Source organism: Monodelphis domestica, chromosome 5 (genome assembly GCF_027887165.1).
Source record: "Monodelphis domestica isolate mMonDom1 chromosome 5, mMonDom1.pri, whole genome shotgun sequence".
NCBI classification, from domain to species: Eukaryota; Metazoa; Chordata; class Mammalia; order Didelphimorphia; family Didelphidae; genus Monodelphis; species Monodelphis domestica.
Window position 1 is genome coordinate 263,856,048 of NC_077231.1, and position 14,534 is coordinate 263,870,581.

At 34.8% G+C, this 14,534-nt stretch overlaps 1 protein-coding gene across 2 annotated transcripts in view; it reads left to right on the forward strand.

Annotated features, from left to right (window-relative positions):
• DNAJC1 (DnaJ heat shock protein family (Hsp40) member C1) overlaps positions 1 to 14,534 on the forward strand; it is a 259,166-nt gene that overhangs the window by 134,336 nt on the left and 110,296 nt on the right. For both annotated transcript variants that reach the window (XM_001376748.4, XM_007504882.3), the window contains one exon: positions 10,111 to 10,201. In XM_001376748.4, coding sequence (XP_001376785.2) covers positions 10,111 to 10,201 — 91 coding nt within the window. The remainder of the gene's footprint in view (positions 1 to 10,110; positions 10,202 to 14,534) is intronic.

Here is a 14,534-nt window from a genome sequence, read left to right on the forward strand (position 1 = left end):
CTTTGGGGAAAGTGAGAGAACTGCTTAGTTCTCTAGTAGATCGTTTTCCCAGCAGAAATGCAAATAGAGTAGATGTAAGTAATGTCATTCACTAAGATGTGTCACATTTTACAAGTAGTTGAAGAATCTGAAGTGAAAAATGTGAACTTGAGAATCTGGAGCCAGAGAACCCATTTTTTAGGCAGAATTATGAAAGAAGAGAGTTGTATTTTAAACTTCCCCAGCCATTCATTTTCTACCACTCTCCCTTCTAGTTAACCAGTTTCTTTTTCTTTTCTTCATAACTTCCCCTCTGAAAAATTTTCTATGAACTGAATATGATAAATTCATTTACCTTAAAAGCAGTTGCCCAGGAGAAAAGAGACTATATTTATTTGTAACAAGGATTAAGGGGGTTTGGGTGGGGGGATAGGAAGTGGGGAAAATGAAGAAATAATAGTGATGCATTAGGCAGGGCAGTGTTGAAATTACTAGTCAAATTTGAAAAACAAATAAAAAAGTTTTATATAGCAGAGATCCGTGATTTTATATTCAGGCCTTTTCCTTGGTCCAGCTCATAAAAATGAAAAAGACTCTTTTTTTTTTTTAAGAAAAAGAAACTTTGAAGTTCTGTGGCTTAAATGGTTCAGTTCAGAGTTGAGACTAACCTAAGGTAGCTACCAATTCCTCTGAATAGACAGATGAAACATTTGTTAAATGTTTTCTGTATACTAAGCTCTATGCTAAGCTCTAGGGAAACAAAAAATCTGGGCAATTTTTGCCCCAAAGGAGCTAATGTTCTTTTGTTTATATTATAAATTTTATTTTTTTCAATGATCAAAAACCTATTTTCTGTCTTTCAACTCTCCACAATTAAAAAAAGAAAAAGAGAAACAAAGCCCTTGTAACCACAAAAATGCAGAGTCAATCAAAATAAATTCCCATATTTTCCATACCCAAAAAAAAAGTCTCAATCTGTGTCCTGAATCCCACCTCTCTGTCAGGAGGTGGGTAGCATGTTTCATCATGGGTCCTCTGGAATCGTTAATCATCACATTAATCATTAATTAATTCTTAAATATTTCAAAATTATTGATCTTTACAGTGTGATTGTTATATATTTTTTCTCCAAAATTTATAAAAAGCTTCCCAAGTTTCTCTGAAACTTTTATTATATAGTTTTTATTTTTATTATATTTTATTTCTCTGCAACATCATTTATTATAGCAACTAGTGTTCCATTACATTCATATCCCATAATTTGTTCAGCCATTCCCTAATGGCACTCCCTTAGTTTTCAGTTTTTTGCCATCACAGAAAGTTGCCATACATGTTTTTGTACCTCTGTGTGCTTTTTCCTCTTTCTTTGATCTCTTTAGGGTATAGGCCTCGTAATGTTATGGCTGGATAAAATGGTATGCACAATTTAGTAACTATTTGGGCAATGTTCCATTTGTTTTACAAAATGACTAGACTAATTCACAGGACCAGCAGAACATGAATATGCCTGTTTTCCTGAAGCCTCTCCAACATTTTTTTCATTTCCCATTTTTATTAACTTTGCCAATCTGATAGGTATGAGGTAGAACCTCAGAACTGCTTTAATTTGCATTTTTTCTAAGTATTAATGGTTTGAGGCATTTTTAATATAGCTATTAATAGATTGTATTCCTTCTTTAGAATACTTTCTGCTCATATCCTTTGACATTTTATTAAGTAGGGGATATATCATATTCTTAAAAATTTAAATCAATTCCTTATATGTTTTGGAAATGAGTGAGACCTTTATCAGAGAAACTTGTTGGACACATTTTTTCCAATTATGTCTCTTTTCTGATTTTTAATGTATTGGTTTTGTTTTTGCAAAAAAAAATTAATTTTTGTACTTAAAATTATTATTGATTTTATCATCTATGATTCTCTTTATCCCTTGCTTAGTCATAAAGTCTTACCCACTTCATATAGCTGAAGATAATTTCTTGCCTGCGAAGGGAAAAGATGACACATAAAGAGGAGGTAGAAAGAAGATTGTGGGGCTAATGGCCAGAGCAAGATAAGGCAAAGGCTCACCTATCAGAGGCCAGGGTAGATCCAGTGGCTTGTCCAAGTTTTTGATAGGGATGAAATGGAGATGATGGCCAGAGTGGAGCCAACATGGTTTTGGGTTTGTGGCTAGGAATTGCTCCCATAAATGATCTTGCCTCCTGGGTTTCTTTCATCTTGGGAATATTCCTTTTAGCCATCCTCAAAGTTTTCTTCCTTCTTGGTTCCATGAGTCATCAGGTTCTGTCATATACTCTGAAAATTTTCCTTATTCCTGCCCATTTCTATTCAGCTGCCCCATTCCTAACCCAAACCCTTCTCACTACATGCCTAAAACACTGCAATTGTCTACCACTCCACTCCCTGCCTGAAATCTCTTCCCATTTCAATCCATTCTTCTCACTGCAGTCAAGTTTCCCTCTCACAAATAGCCATTTTTAAAACCCTGCTCCAGATCTATTCAAGGTTTCCTTGCCCACAAGATAATTTGAACTCAGCCTTCTATTCAAGACTTTCTGTATTTTGGCCCCAATTTAACTCTCTACTGCTATGCTACTACAGAGACATCTTCAATGATATTTTCCCAAATGGTTTCTAATTCAGTAAAAAAAAAAAAGTTCAGAGGGCAATTTGGAACTATGCCCAAAGGGTGATAAAAAACTGTCCGCTCTTTGATCCAGCCATAGCACTGCTGGGCTCTTTGTACCCCAAAGAGATAATAAGGAAAAAGACACATACAAGAATATTCATAGCAGCCCTCTTTGTGGTGGCCAAAAACTGGAAAACGAGGGGATGCCCATCAATTGCGGAATGGCTGAACAAACTGTGGTATATGTTGGTGATGGAATACTATTGTGCAAAAAGGAATAATAAAGTGGAGGAATTCCATGGAGACTGGAACAACCTCCAGGAAGTGATGCAGAGCAAAAGGAGCAGAACCAGGAAAACATTGTACACAGAGACTGATACACTGTGGTACAATCAAATGTAACACACTTCTCCATTAGTGTCAATGCAATGTCCCTCAACATCCTGCAGGGATCTAGGAGAAAAAACATTATCCACAAGCAGAGGACAAACTGTGGGAGTAAAAACACCAATGAAAAGCAACTGCTTGACTACAGGGGTTGAGGGGATATGACTGAGGAGAGACTCTAAATGAACACTCGAATGCAAATACCAACAACATGGAAATGGGTTTGAATCAAGAACACATGTGATACCCAGTGGAATCATGCATCGGCTATAGGAGAGGTGGGGGGGGGGGGGGAGAAAAGAAAATTATCTTTGTCTCCAATGAGTAATGTTTGGAAATGACCAAATAAAATAATGTTTAAAAATTTTTTTTTTTCCTTTTTGGTCATGTTATCCAATCTGAAAGGTGTGAAGTGGTATCTCAGAGTTGTTTGAATCTGCATTTATCTAATCAATAGTGATCTGAAGTATCTTTTCATATGACTATAAATTTTTTAAATTTCTTCCTCTGAGAATTGCTTGTTCATGTTCTTTGTCTTTTTATCAATTGAAGAATGTTTTGTATTCTTATAAATTTGGCTCAGTTCTCTATACATCTGAGATATTAAGCCTTTGTCAGAGATACTTGCTTTAATTTTTTTCTTATTTATTGTTTTTAATTTGCTTCCCTGTTGTTGAATTGTTTTGTCTGTATATAATCTTTTTAATTTAATGTAATCAAAATTATACATTTCATTTTTCATTTAAAAAAGTTCCTTGGTAGTTTGAAAGGTATGGCACTAAATAAATAAATTAGTTTGGATAGGATTGTCATTTTTATTATGTTAGCACATCCTACTCATGAGCAGTTAATGTTTTTCCAGTTGTTTAGATCTAGTTTTAATTGTGTGGAAAGTGTTTTGTAGTTGTGTTCATATAGTTCCTGTGTTTGTCTTGGTAGATAGATTCCCAAGTATTTTATATTATCTAGGGTAATTTTAAATGGAATTTTTCTTTCTAACTCTTGCTGCTGGATATGTTTCCCAAATGGTTTCAAAGTAAGAAAGTTAAAACATTAAAGTCACACTTTATACTATCATCTCAGAGTCCCAATAGGGTTTTGGTCCCAAAGAATCCAGTTCTGGACTCAGACTCTGAAGAGCTCAAAAAGGAATTCAAAATTCAAATAAGACAGGTTGAAGAAAAAATGGGGAAAAGAAAACAATAGCTTAAAAAAAACAGAATGCAGTTCCTCTTCCTTGCCTCAACAGCTCCATTTCTATAGTCAGCTCTGCCTATGGAATTATTGCCTCCAGAACATTATTTCATTGCCTTTCTTTGGAAGTCATTGTGCACATTTGGAGGCGTATTGCTGCCCAAGGCAACAGAACCCTTCCTGTTACCTATTGTTCCCTGAGCAGTGGACTTGCTGTCCCTCCTCCCAAGGGCTCCCCATTCTCAAAGATCCCCTTCCAGTCTTGCCTGTCTGTTAGACTTTCCTTATCGTCTTTCTTACCCAGAGCACCTTGTACCTTGGAGGGGAAAGAGGGGAGATCATCATTTCCCCAAATAAATTCTAGGAATCTGGAGGAAGTGGGGCAGTGACTTATGAGATCAAATGAGATAATATTCGTAAAATTCTTAGCACAATGCCTGTCCCATAGTAGGCACCAATATAGAATAGTCTATTCCCTTCCTCATTCCCTTCTTATCTCTTTTGATCCTAATTGATTAGCATGAGGTACTGCAACCAATTTTTATTGATGCTGCAATTCAGGGTTGACCTTGATCTGATTAGGATGTGTGCTGGTTACACAAAGAAAAGTAGAAGTAATTTTGTAATAGATCATGTGATATTGTAAATAGAGGGCTAACCTGGGCGTCCCGAGGATCTGGTTTTAAGATTTGCCTCTGACATTCTAGCTCTGTGACTCTGGGCAAGTCATTCAACTTCTTAGCTGGCTAAGACCAAAGGTTACTGATGAGTTCTTTTTTAGAATCAATACTGTGTATTGGTTCCAAAGTAGAAGAGCAATAAGGGTTGTGACTTGCCCAGAGTCATCCAGCTAGGAAGTGTCTGAGGCTAGATTTGAACCCAAGATCTCCCATCTCTAGGCCTGGCTCTCAATCCATACTGATAAGTTCTTGGTCTGTATCAATAGAAGGAGTTCCCTGCACCAATTAATTCACATGTCTGGAACAAACAATATAATAAAACAGAAAGCTTGATAACTGTTGCCTCTTTTCCTACAATTATGCCCATTTGTAGAAATTCCCTTGTCTCTAGGTGGCATCTAGGTCCTAGATAAAAGGCACCCATGTTGGAGTATACCCCTTTGTGAGTCAATTACTTATTCCTAAAAAGGATGAGTAAAAAGAAAAACAAAAAAAATGTACTAATAAGTAAAAAATAGGAGCTGGTTTTATGAAAAAAAAAACCTATAAATAAATAAACCATTGGTTAATTTGATTTAAAATAAGAAAGAAGAAAACCAAATTACCAGCATCAAAAATAAAAAGGGTGAATGCACCGCCAATGAAGACAAGATTAAAGCAATTATTAGGAGCTATTTTGCCCAATTATATGCCAGTAAAACTGACAATCTAAGTGAAATGGATGAATATTTACAAAAATATAAATTGCCCAAATTAGCAGAAGAGGAAATAGAATACTTAAATAACCCTGTCTTAGAAACAGAAATTGAACAAACCATTAATGAGCTCCCTAAGAAAAAAATCTCTAGGACCAGATGGTTTTACAAATTCGACCAAACAGTTAAGGAATAATAAAACCCAATACTATATAAACTATCTGGAAAAGTAAGTAAAGAGTGCTACCAAATTTCTTTTAGGATACAAGTATACCTAAACCAGGGAGAACAAAAACAGAGAAATAAAGCTTTATTGGTGCATAATTTTAAAATAAAATACTACCAAGGATATTGTAGCACTATATCACAAAGATCATACCCCATGGTCAAGTGGGACTTATATTAGAAATTCAGGGCTGAACAGTATTAAGATAACTATAAACATAATTAACCATAACTGTAACAAAACCAACAAAAATAATATCATTATCTCAGTAGAGGAAGAAAAAAGCTTTTGACAAAATTCAACCTAATTCTTATTAAAACACTAGAAAATAGATATAAATGGAGCTTTCCATAAAATTATAAATAGTATCTATCTAAAACCATCAACAAGCTTAAAAGCCTTTCAAATAAGCTCAGGGGTGAAGCAAGGATGACAATTATCATCATTATTATTCAATACCGTATTATAATTTCTAGCTATGACACTAAAACAAGAAAAAGAAATTGAAGGAATTAGAATAGGCAGTGAGGAAACAAAAATTATTACTTTTTGCAGATGATATGATGGTATACTTAGATAACCCTAGAGAATCAACTTTAAAATGGTTGTAACAATTAACTTCAGCTAAGTTGCAGGGTATAGGATAAATCACTGGCATTTCTATATATTACCAACAAAACCCAGTAGGAAAAGATGGAAAGAGATTCTATTTAAAATACTTACAGATATTTTAAAATATTTGGAAGTCTACCTGCCAAAACAAACCTAGGGACTATATCAATGCAATTACAAAACACTTTTCATACAAATAAAGACAAATCTAAACAGTTGGAGAAATATTAATTGCTTATGGATAGGTTAAGCCAATGTAATAAAAATGGCAGTGCTACTTAAATTAATTTTTTCAAGCCATACCAAATCAGACTATCAATGAATTATTTTATAGACTGATTAAAAAATAAAATTCACCTGGAAAAGCAAAAAATCAAGAATATCAAGGGAATCCAAGAAAAAAAATTCAAAAGGAGATGACCCAGCAATTACAGATTTTAAACTGTATTTCAAATCAGTAACCATCAAAAAATTCTGACACAGTAGTAAAGTGACCATACTAATCTAGTGTTTAATAAACCCAAAGATCCAAGTTTGGGGATTAGAACTCATAATTTATAACAAAAATTTCTAGGAAAACTGGAAAGTAGAAGGGTAGAAACTAGACATAGACCAGCATCTCACACTGTGTACCAAAGTAAGGTGGAAATGGGCAAATTATTTAGACATAAAGGATGATATCACTCATAAGTAAATTAGGGATGTATGGAAAATTCTTTTTATCACATCTCTGGATAAGGTAAGAATGTATGACCAAACAAGAGAAGAGGGGATCACAGGATTTAAAATGGATAATTGTGATTACATGAAATTAAAAAGGTTTTGGACAAACAAAACATGCAGCCAAAATTAGGAGAGCAGGGAACTGGGGGGTGGGGAGATTTAAAGCAAGTTTAGCTGATAAAGAGTAGATAACCAAACCAATTTTGTTTGTGTGTGTGTGTTTTTTAATAAAAGCCATTCCTCAATTGATAAATGGAGCAACTAGGTGGCACAGTGGAACGAATGGTGAGCCTGAGTAAGGAAGACTTATCTTCCCGAGTTCAATTCTGACCCCTGACACTAGCTATGTGACCCTAGTCAAGTCACCCAGTTCACCTCAGTTTCCTCATCACTAAAATGAGTTAGAGAAGAAAATAGCAAACCACAACATTATCTTTAAAGGACTGAAAAATGCCTGAACAACAACAAAGGATATGAACGGGCTGTTTTTTTTTTTCAGAAGACAATGACAAAGCTATTAATAATCACATAAAAATGCTCCAAAATCACTATTGATTACAGAAATGAAAATGAAAACAACTCTGAGATGCTACCACTTTATATCTATCAGATTGGCTAACATGAAAGAAAAGGAAAATCATAAATGCTTGAAGGGATGTGGAAAAATAGGGACCCTAATGCAATATTGGTGGAATTGGGAACCAATCTAACCCTTCTGGAAAGCAATTTGGAACTAAGCCAAGGGTTATAAAATTGTGCTTACTCTTTGACCCAGCAATGCCGTTACTACATTTATATCCCAGAAAAGATCCTTTAAAAAAAGGAAAATAAACTATATGTACAAAAATATTTATAGCAGTTCTTTTTGTAGTGTCAAAAAATTGGTATTTAAGGGGATGCCCATCAATTGGGGGAATGGCTAAACAAGTTGTGGCTTGTGATTGTGATGGAATACTATACAAACAGGATAGTTTTAGGGGAAGGCTTATAAGAACTGATGCAAAGTGAAATGAGCAGAACCAGAAATTCATTGTACGTTGTACATTGTGCAGTAATATTGAGAGGATGATCAACAATTAAAGATTTAGCTATTTTTCAATACAATGATCCATGACAGTTCCATAGGATCTATGATGAAGAATGCTATCCCACCTCCAGAGAGAAAACTGAATGTAAATTGAAGCATACTTTTCTCACTTTTTAAATTTTTCTTGCTTTTTACTTTTTTAAAAAACACGGATAATATAACATTTCATGTTTTGCATGACTTTATACATATAAGTGATATCATATTTGCCTTAATGGGTTTGTGAGAGGCTGGAGGGAGGTAGAGAATTTGGAACTCAATTTTTTTTTTAAAAAGCTGAATTTTAGGGGCAGCTGGGTAGCTCAGTGGATTGAGAGCTAGCCCTAGAGATGGGAGGTCCTAGGTTCAAATCTGCCCTCAGACACTTCCCAGCTGTGTGAACCTGGGCAAGTCACTTGACCCCCATTGCCTGCCCTTACCACTCTTCTGCCTTGGAGCCAATACACAGTATTGACTCCAAGACGGAAGGTAAGGGTTTAAAAAAAAAAAGCTGAATTTTATGAATAGATAGGTTAATAAATAATTTACCCCTCCCTAATTTTTAAAGTATTGCTTACTCTGGTTAATATTTAAGAAAAAGCAACTTTCTTTGTTTTCTGTCCTATTTAGTGTAAAATGCTACAAATATATGTGTATCTTATATTTTAACATTCAAATGAGAAAAGTGAATTTTAAAATATTTCTTTTCTCTTAAGTCAGTTGTATATTTAACTTAAGTGGTTTGCATAATTGGTTGTTGTTTTTTTAACAAATAGAGCAACATACAATTTGGACCAGTTTTTGAATTGCTTAGGAATCATCACCTTGCCTCATTTTACCTAATTTTACTTATTAGCTTTATGATCTTGGGCAAGTCCTTTATCCCTGTTTGCCTCAGTTTCCTCATCTGTAAAATGAACTAAAGAAGAAAATGGCAAACTACTCCAAGTATCTTCACTAAGAAAACCCCAAATGGGGTCACAAAGAACTGAACTCAACTGATTAAAAACTAAAAAACAAAAATGATTGGTGGCAAAATCCTTGAGATCAGGGATCATATCATTTTTGTCATGTAGCTCTCCTCAAACCTTCTCTTTTGGTTTGTAGTTACTAAATAAATGATTGTAGAAAATGGCAAACTACTCCAAGTATCTTCACTAAGAAAACCCCAAATGGGGTCACAAAGAACTGAACTCGACTGATTAAAAACTGAAAAACAAAAACAATTGGTGGCAAAATCCTTGAGGTCAGGGATCATATCATTTTTGTCATGGAGCTCTCCTCAAACCTCTTCTGGTTTGTAGTTATTAAATAAATGATTGTAGATTCCATTTTTAAGTGTTTGACAATTATATCTGACCTGACCTTGTAATATTGAAAAAGCTAAGAGTAAGAATTTATTTTAATAAGATCAAAATCTATGACAATAAGTATAATTAAGATATTAATACTTCTACGATAAAGAATGGAAGTAAAAAAATAAAATCAATAAGTAATAAAAATGGAAAGTTAATGGTGATCATGTTTTGTTAGTGCCATTATAATGAAATTTGCAAATAATTCAGTTCTCTAAGTGCTTCTTTTCCTGCCTTTCTGATTTTAACAATAGTCATCACTCACATTAATGAAAAAAATTATACAAAATGATAAATTAAAATAAGGTTTATCTCTGCTCTTGGTCATAAAGAAAATAAAATTTACTCAAATTGGCATTATATTTATGTAATTTCAATATCTCAACTCCCTAAGAAAATCTTGAAAAATATTCTTTTTTTGGTTTACCATGAAATATGAAGATATCAAACATTGTGACTTCTTATTAAGTGAATTGTTTTTTTCAGTGTACAATAAATTAAGTTGAAAGTGCTGCTAAAGCAAACTATTTTTGTTAATTTCTTCAAAACTTCTTTTTTCAGGATGCCAGACAGTTTTATGCAGAATATAAAGAGACAAAATTGAAGGAAAAAGAAGATGCCTTGGCTAGAGCTGAACTTGAAACGCTTCAAAGTGAGTTTTAACCATTGTCTTATTGCAGTAACAATATCAAGTAAAATTCCTCAAAAAAATCTACTCAAATAGCATAAAAATGTAATTTTTCTTGGCTTTTTGATGCCACTTTAATGAAAGGAAACCGAATGTTCATATTTCTTTTATTGAGTCTAATTAAGATCACTTTTTTTGTTAATTCACTTTTATTGCATTTTCTATTTGAATTCTCTCCCTATCTCTTATGCTCCCTGTCCTATTTAGAAGACAAAAACAACAAAACCTATTACAATTATGTATAATCATGCAAAACAAATAAGCTGGGGGGGGGTGGCAAGGAAGAAGGTGTGTGTTTGTGTGTGAGAGAGAGACAGAGAGAAAGAGAAAGCGTGAGAGAGAGAGAGAGAGAGAGAGAGAGAGAGAGAGAGAGAGAGAGAGAGAGAGAGAGAGAGAGAGAAAGGGAGCATAAGAGAGAGAGACACTGCACTCTTAAGTCCATTCACTTTCTCTCTTGAGGTGGATAGTATGTTTCATCATTAATTCATTTAAATTATAATTGGTCTTTGTGTTTATTAGTTACTATATCTTTTAGAGTTGGTTATCTTTACAATATTGTTGTTCTTGTATAAATTATTCTCCTGATTCTGCTTACCTCATGGCATCAGTTCATACAAGTCTCCCAACTTTTTCTGAAATTCTCTCCATCATTTCTTGTGGCACAATTGGATTCCATTATGTTCATGTACTATATGAATTAATTGCCTAGTTGATGGGCATCCGCTCAGTTTCCAGTTCATTGCTGCCCCCAAAAGAGCTGGTATAAATATTTTTTGTCCATATGGATCCTTTTCCTCTTTCTTTGATCTTTTTTGGTTTAGACCTAGTAGCAGCATCACTGGATTAAAGAGTATGCACAGTTTAATAACTGTTGGAGTAGAGTTCCAAGCTGCTTTCCAGAATAGTTGTCTACCAACAAATCATTAGTGCATCTATTTTCCCACAATCCTTCCAACATTTGTAATTTTCCTTCTTTTCCATCTTAGATTTGATAGATATGAGCTAGTACTTCAGATTTGTTTCCATTAATTCCATTAATTATTTATTAATTCAATTAGTTATTAATTCCATTAATTTATTTATTTCATTTCTCAAATTATTAGTGATAAAGAACATAATTTCATATAGATATTGATAGTTTGGATTTCTTAATTTAGGTCTCCTTTCCCCACATTTGTAAAAATTGAGAATGCCATGAGTCACTGAAATACCCCCAATATTCTAACCAGAAGAGGTTTGTGGTTACACAATCTCTCAAATCCTGGCGGCCAATCCCAAACTTCTGAATGTACTAAAATGCTCTTAATCAGTCTAATAATAGTTCACAAAGCCTCAGAAACTGAAGTGAACCCAGAGACCATCTAATCCAACCCGTGCCTGGCCATTATTCCATTATTCACTTTTCCAGAAGGCAGTTCTGCTGAAGCACATGAAGACAATGATGCCATCTCCCCCTATTATGTCTTCTCATTCACATACCAAACATCCTCAGGTCTTTAAAGCAATCTTCACAAAGCACAAACCTGAGACCTTTTGCCATCCTCACAAGCGTTCTTCCGGAGGTTCTTCCCCAGTTGGGATCTGACCAGAACAGGCCCGTAGGGCATCCCCTCCCTCTTCCTGGGACACGATTCCTCTGTCTCACAATCTAAAATTAGCCTTTCTGCCTGTTGGCTCATTGATATTTCTGCCCACTAAACACTCAGATGTTTTTCGGAGGCCTTTTTTTTTAGCCCTGTCTTCCCTACATGATATTGATTTGAACCCAAGTATAAGACTTTACGCTGATTTCTTTTATATTTCATTTTTTTAATGTTTGGTCCAACATTCTGATCTCTTCTCTCACCATCTCTCTGCTCAGACTTGTGCCTGAAATATATCCACCACCATCATCTTTGCCTACTGAATTCTTACCAGTCTGTTAGAGCCTAAATAACTACTCAGTTTCTCTGATCTCCTTTGGAGAGTAACAACTTTTCTCCTCTTATCTTACAGAGCATCTTGTTTTACAATCCCTGATGTAGTTATCATGTATTCATTGTTATAGTTACCTGTGAATATTTTCCTACTAGGATACAATAAGTTTGACAAGGGCAGGAGATTTCATTCCCTAAACTTTGTATTTCTCCAAGTGCCTTACATGCAATAGGAACTTAATAAATGGCTTTTTGAGTTTAATTAATTCCCACATTATCATCTCCATGTATCTGGTTGCATCCTATGCTGATTATCTATTAATAAAAACTGGACTTACAATTTTATCATCACCAGGAATTTCTGGGTGAGGAAGCTCTACTTTCTCTGAAACTTAGAGTCTTAGAGAGTTGCCTAGGCAGAAGTATCAGATACCCAGCCACTGCCACCTCCAACCCTCCCAAAATATAATCATGAAATATTTAACAAGATAAATAAAAATACAAACGAATATGATAAAATGTGGCCAGAGGGGATCCTTACGTACCACGTAACAGCCTCTGTTTCTTTTTGAGGTTGCTGCCACTGACCTAAATCACTAAAAGTTTAAGTGTTTCAGCCAGCTTTTATCAGCAGCATGACTTGAATCCAGGTCATCTTGCTCTAAAGTTGGTTCTCTCCTATGTTCTGCTACTTGTATATACAGAAAATGTGTATATGTGTGCATGTGGGTATGTACACATGAATATTGTAAGATTTAAATTAATGTCCACTGCAAATAAAGTTTATTAATAATCACTTGAAGTAGAAGGAATAAAAAGAAAATGGAAGCATAAAAACCCAATTGTCTAATAAAAGTAAAGCCACGTAAGTTCTCCTGGCTCTCAAAAAACCCACGTCCACCGCTGCCTGAGATCACAAGAAGAGAGAGGGAGAAGCGGGACTCCATGAAATTTATATCCTGCCTACATCAGTCCATAACATGAGGGGAGTGGGGTGCTAGGAATTGTAGTTTGGGGGTTCAGATTCCAATGACACAATATAGAATAATTGAATAATAAATACAAAATAGTTAAATGCAAGGTATTTAGGTTTGGAGAGCACTAGCCATGGGGGAAAGGAGAACAAGGATCAGGAAAGGCTTCTTTTTTATTTTAAAGTTATTTTATTTTACCAATGATGTATAATAACAAATTTCCACGTATGTTTTTCAGAGTTATAGGAACCAAATTTCTCTCCTTCTCTCCCCCATCCTAGAGATGGCAAGCCCATTTCATCTGGGTTCTACGTGTATTATTATGCAAAACATTTCCATATTGGTCATTTTTATAAGAGAAAAATCCTATACAATCAAAACCTCAAGACAAAAACCCAAATAAACCAAAGTGAAAAATTGCATGCTTCCATCCTACACTGGAAAGTGGAGACCTCTCTGTAGAATTGTGAAAATTCCCATTCACCAGATAGGAAATGCCTTGGTTATCAGGTGCTAATTGCCTTGGCATTCTTTCTGACATTCCAAGATCAGATCTGAATAGAAAGGCCACACAAGGCAGCTAATATTTTCTCTGCCCTGGGAAATATTACTTTACAAGTACTTGTGTGTTTCACCTACTGTATGGAGAGCACAGTCCTTGTCCCTATAGAAAAGATTTTAAAACAATATAAATTAAAATTTTAAACCTGCCCCAAAGGATTACATTATTTGCTTCAGGGACACAAAATGTACACTAATAATGGAACCTGAAAACAATGACAAAAAGACATATCATTAAACAGAAATAAAGCATTAACGGTTAAAATAAAGATGCTACATGTCCTAATATTCTACCTAAGAAGTGATACTAAAGCCACATCTACTATATGGCCCTGAAAAGAATGTTCTCTCCCCCAGAATCCTTGGTTGGCACTGTCAAGTGGTTCAACTTCAGAAATCTCTGTGGGTCTTCTCAGTGGAGCTGACATTAAAAAAGATACATTTCTATCTGCTTTTTTGCTCAGCCCTTAGGACCCTGGACCTTTCCATCCAGCTGGAAGCTGAAATCTTCTCTGTGAAGTGACCGCCTTCCTTTTCTTTTCCCCAGCACTTCCTCCAATCCTTTTGCACAAAGTATTTTATAAGAACTTTTAAATTCATTTGAGATTGAATATATAATTTCCAAAAACTGGGCAGGTTTTGAAAAGTATCATCAGTAAGATAGGAAAGGTAATCAAAACCTTCCTTGACCCCAAGCAGACAATAGTTGATTGTATAGAAAATGACCAGCAGTCAGAGAATCTGAATTCACACCGAAAGCCTTAATCATTTTAATTAGACTGAATGAGGTTCCCCACATTTAAAATAGAGTTTAGAATAAATTGGGTTTTTTCCCAACTTACTACA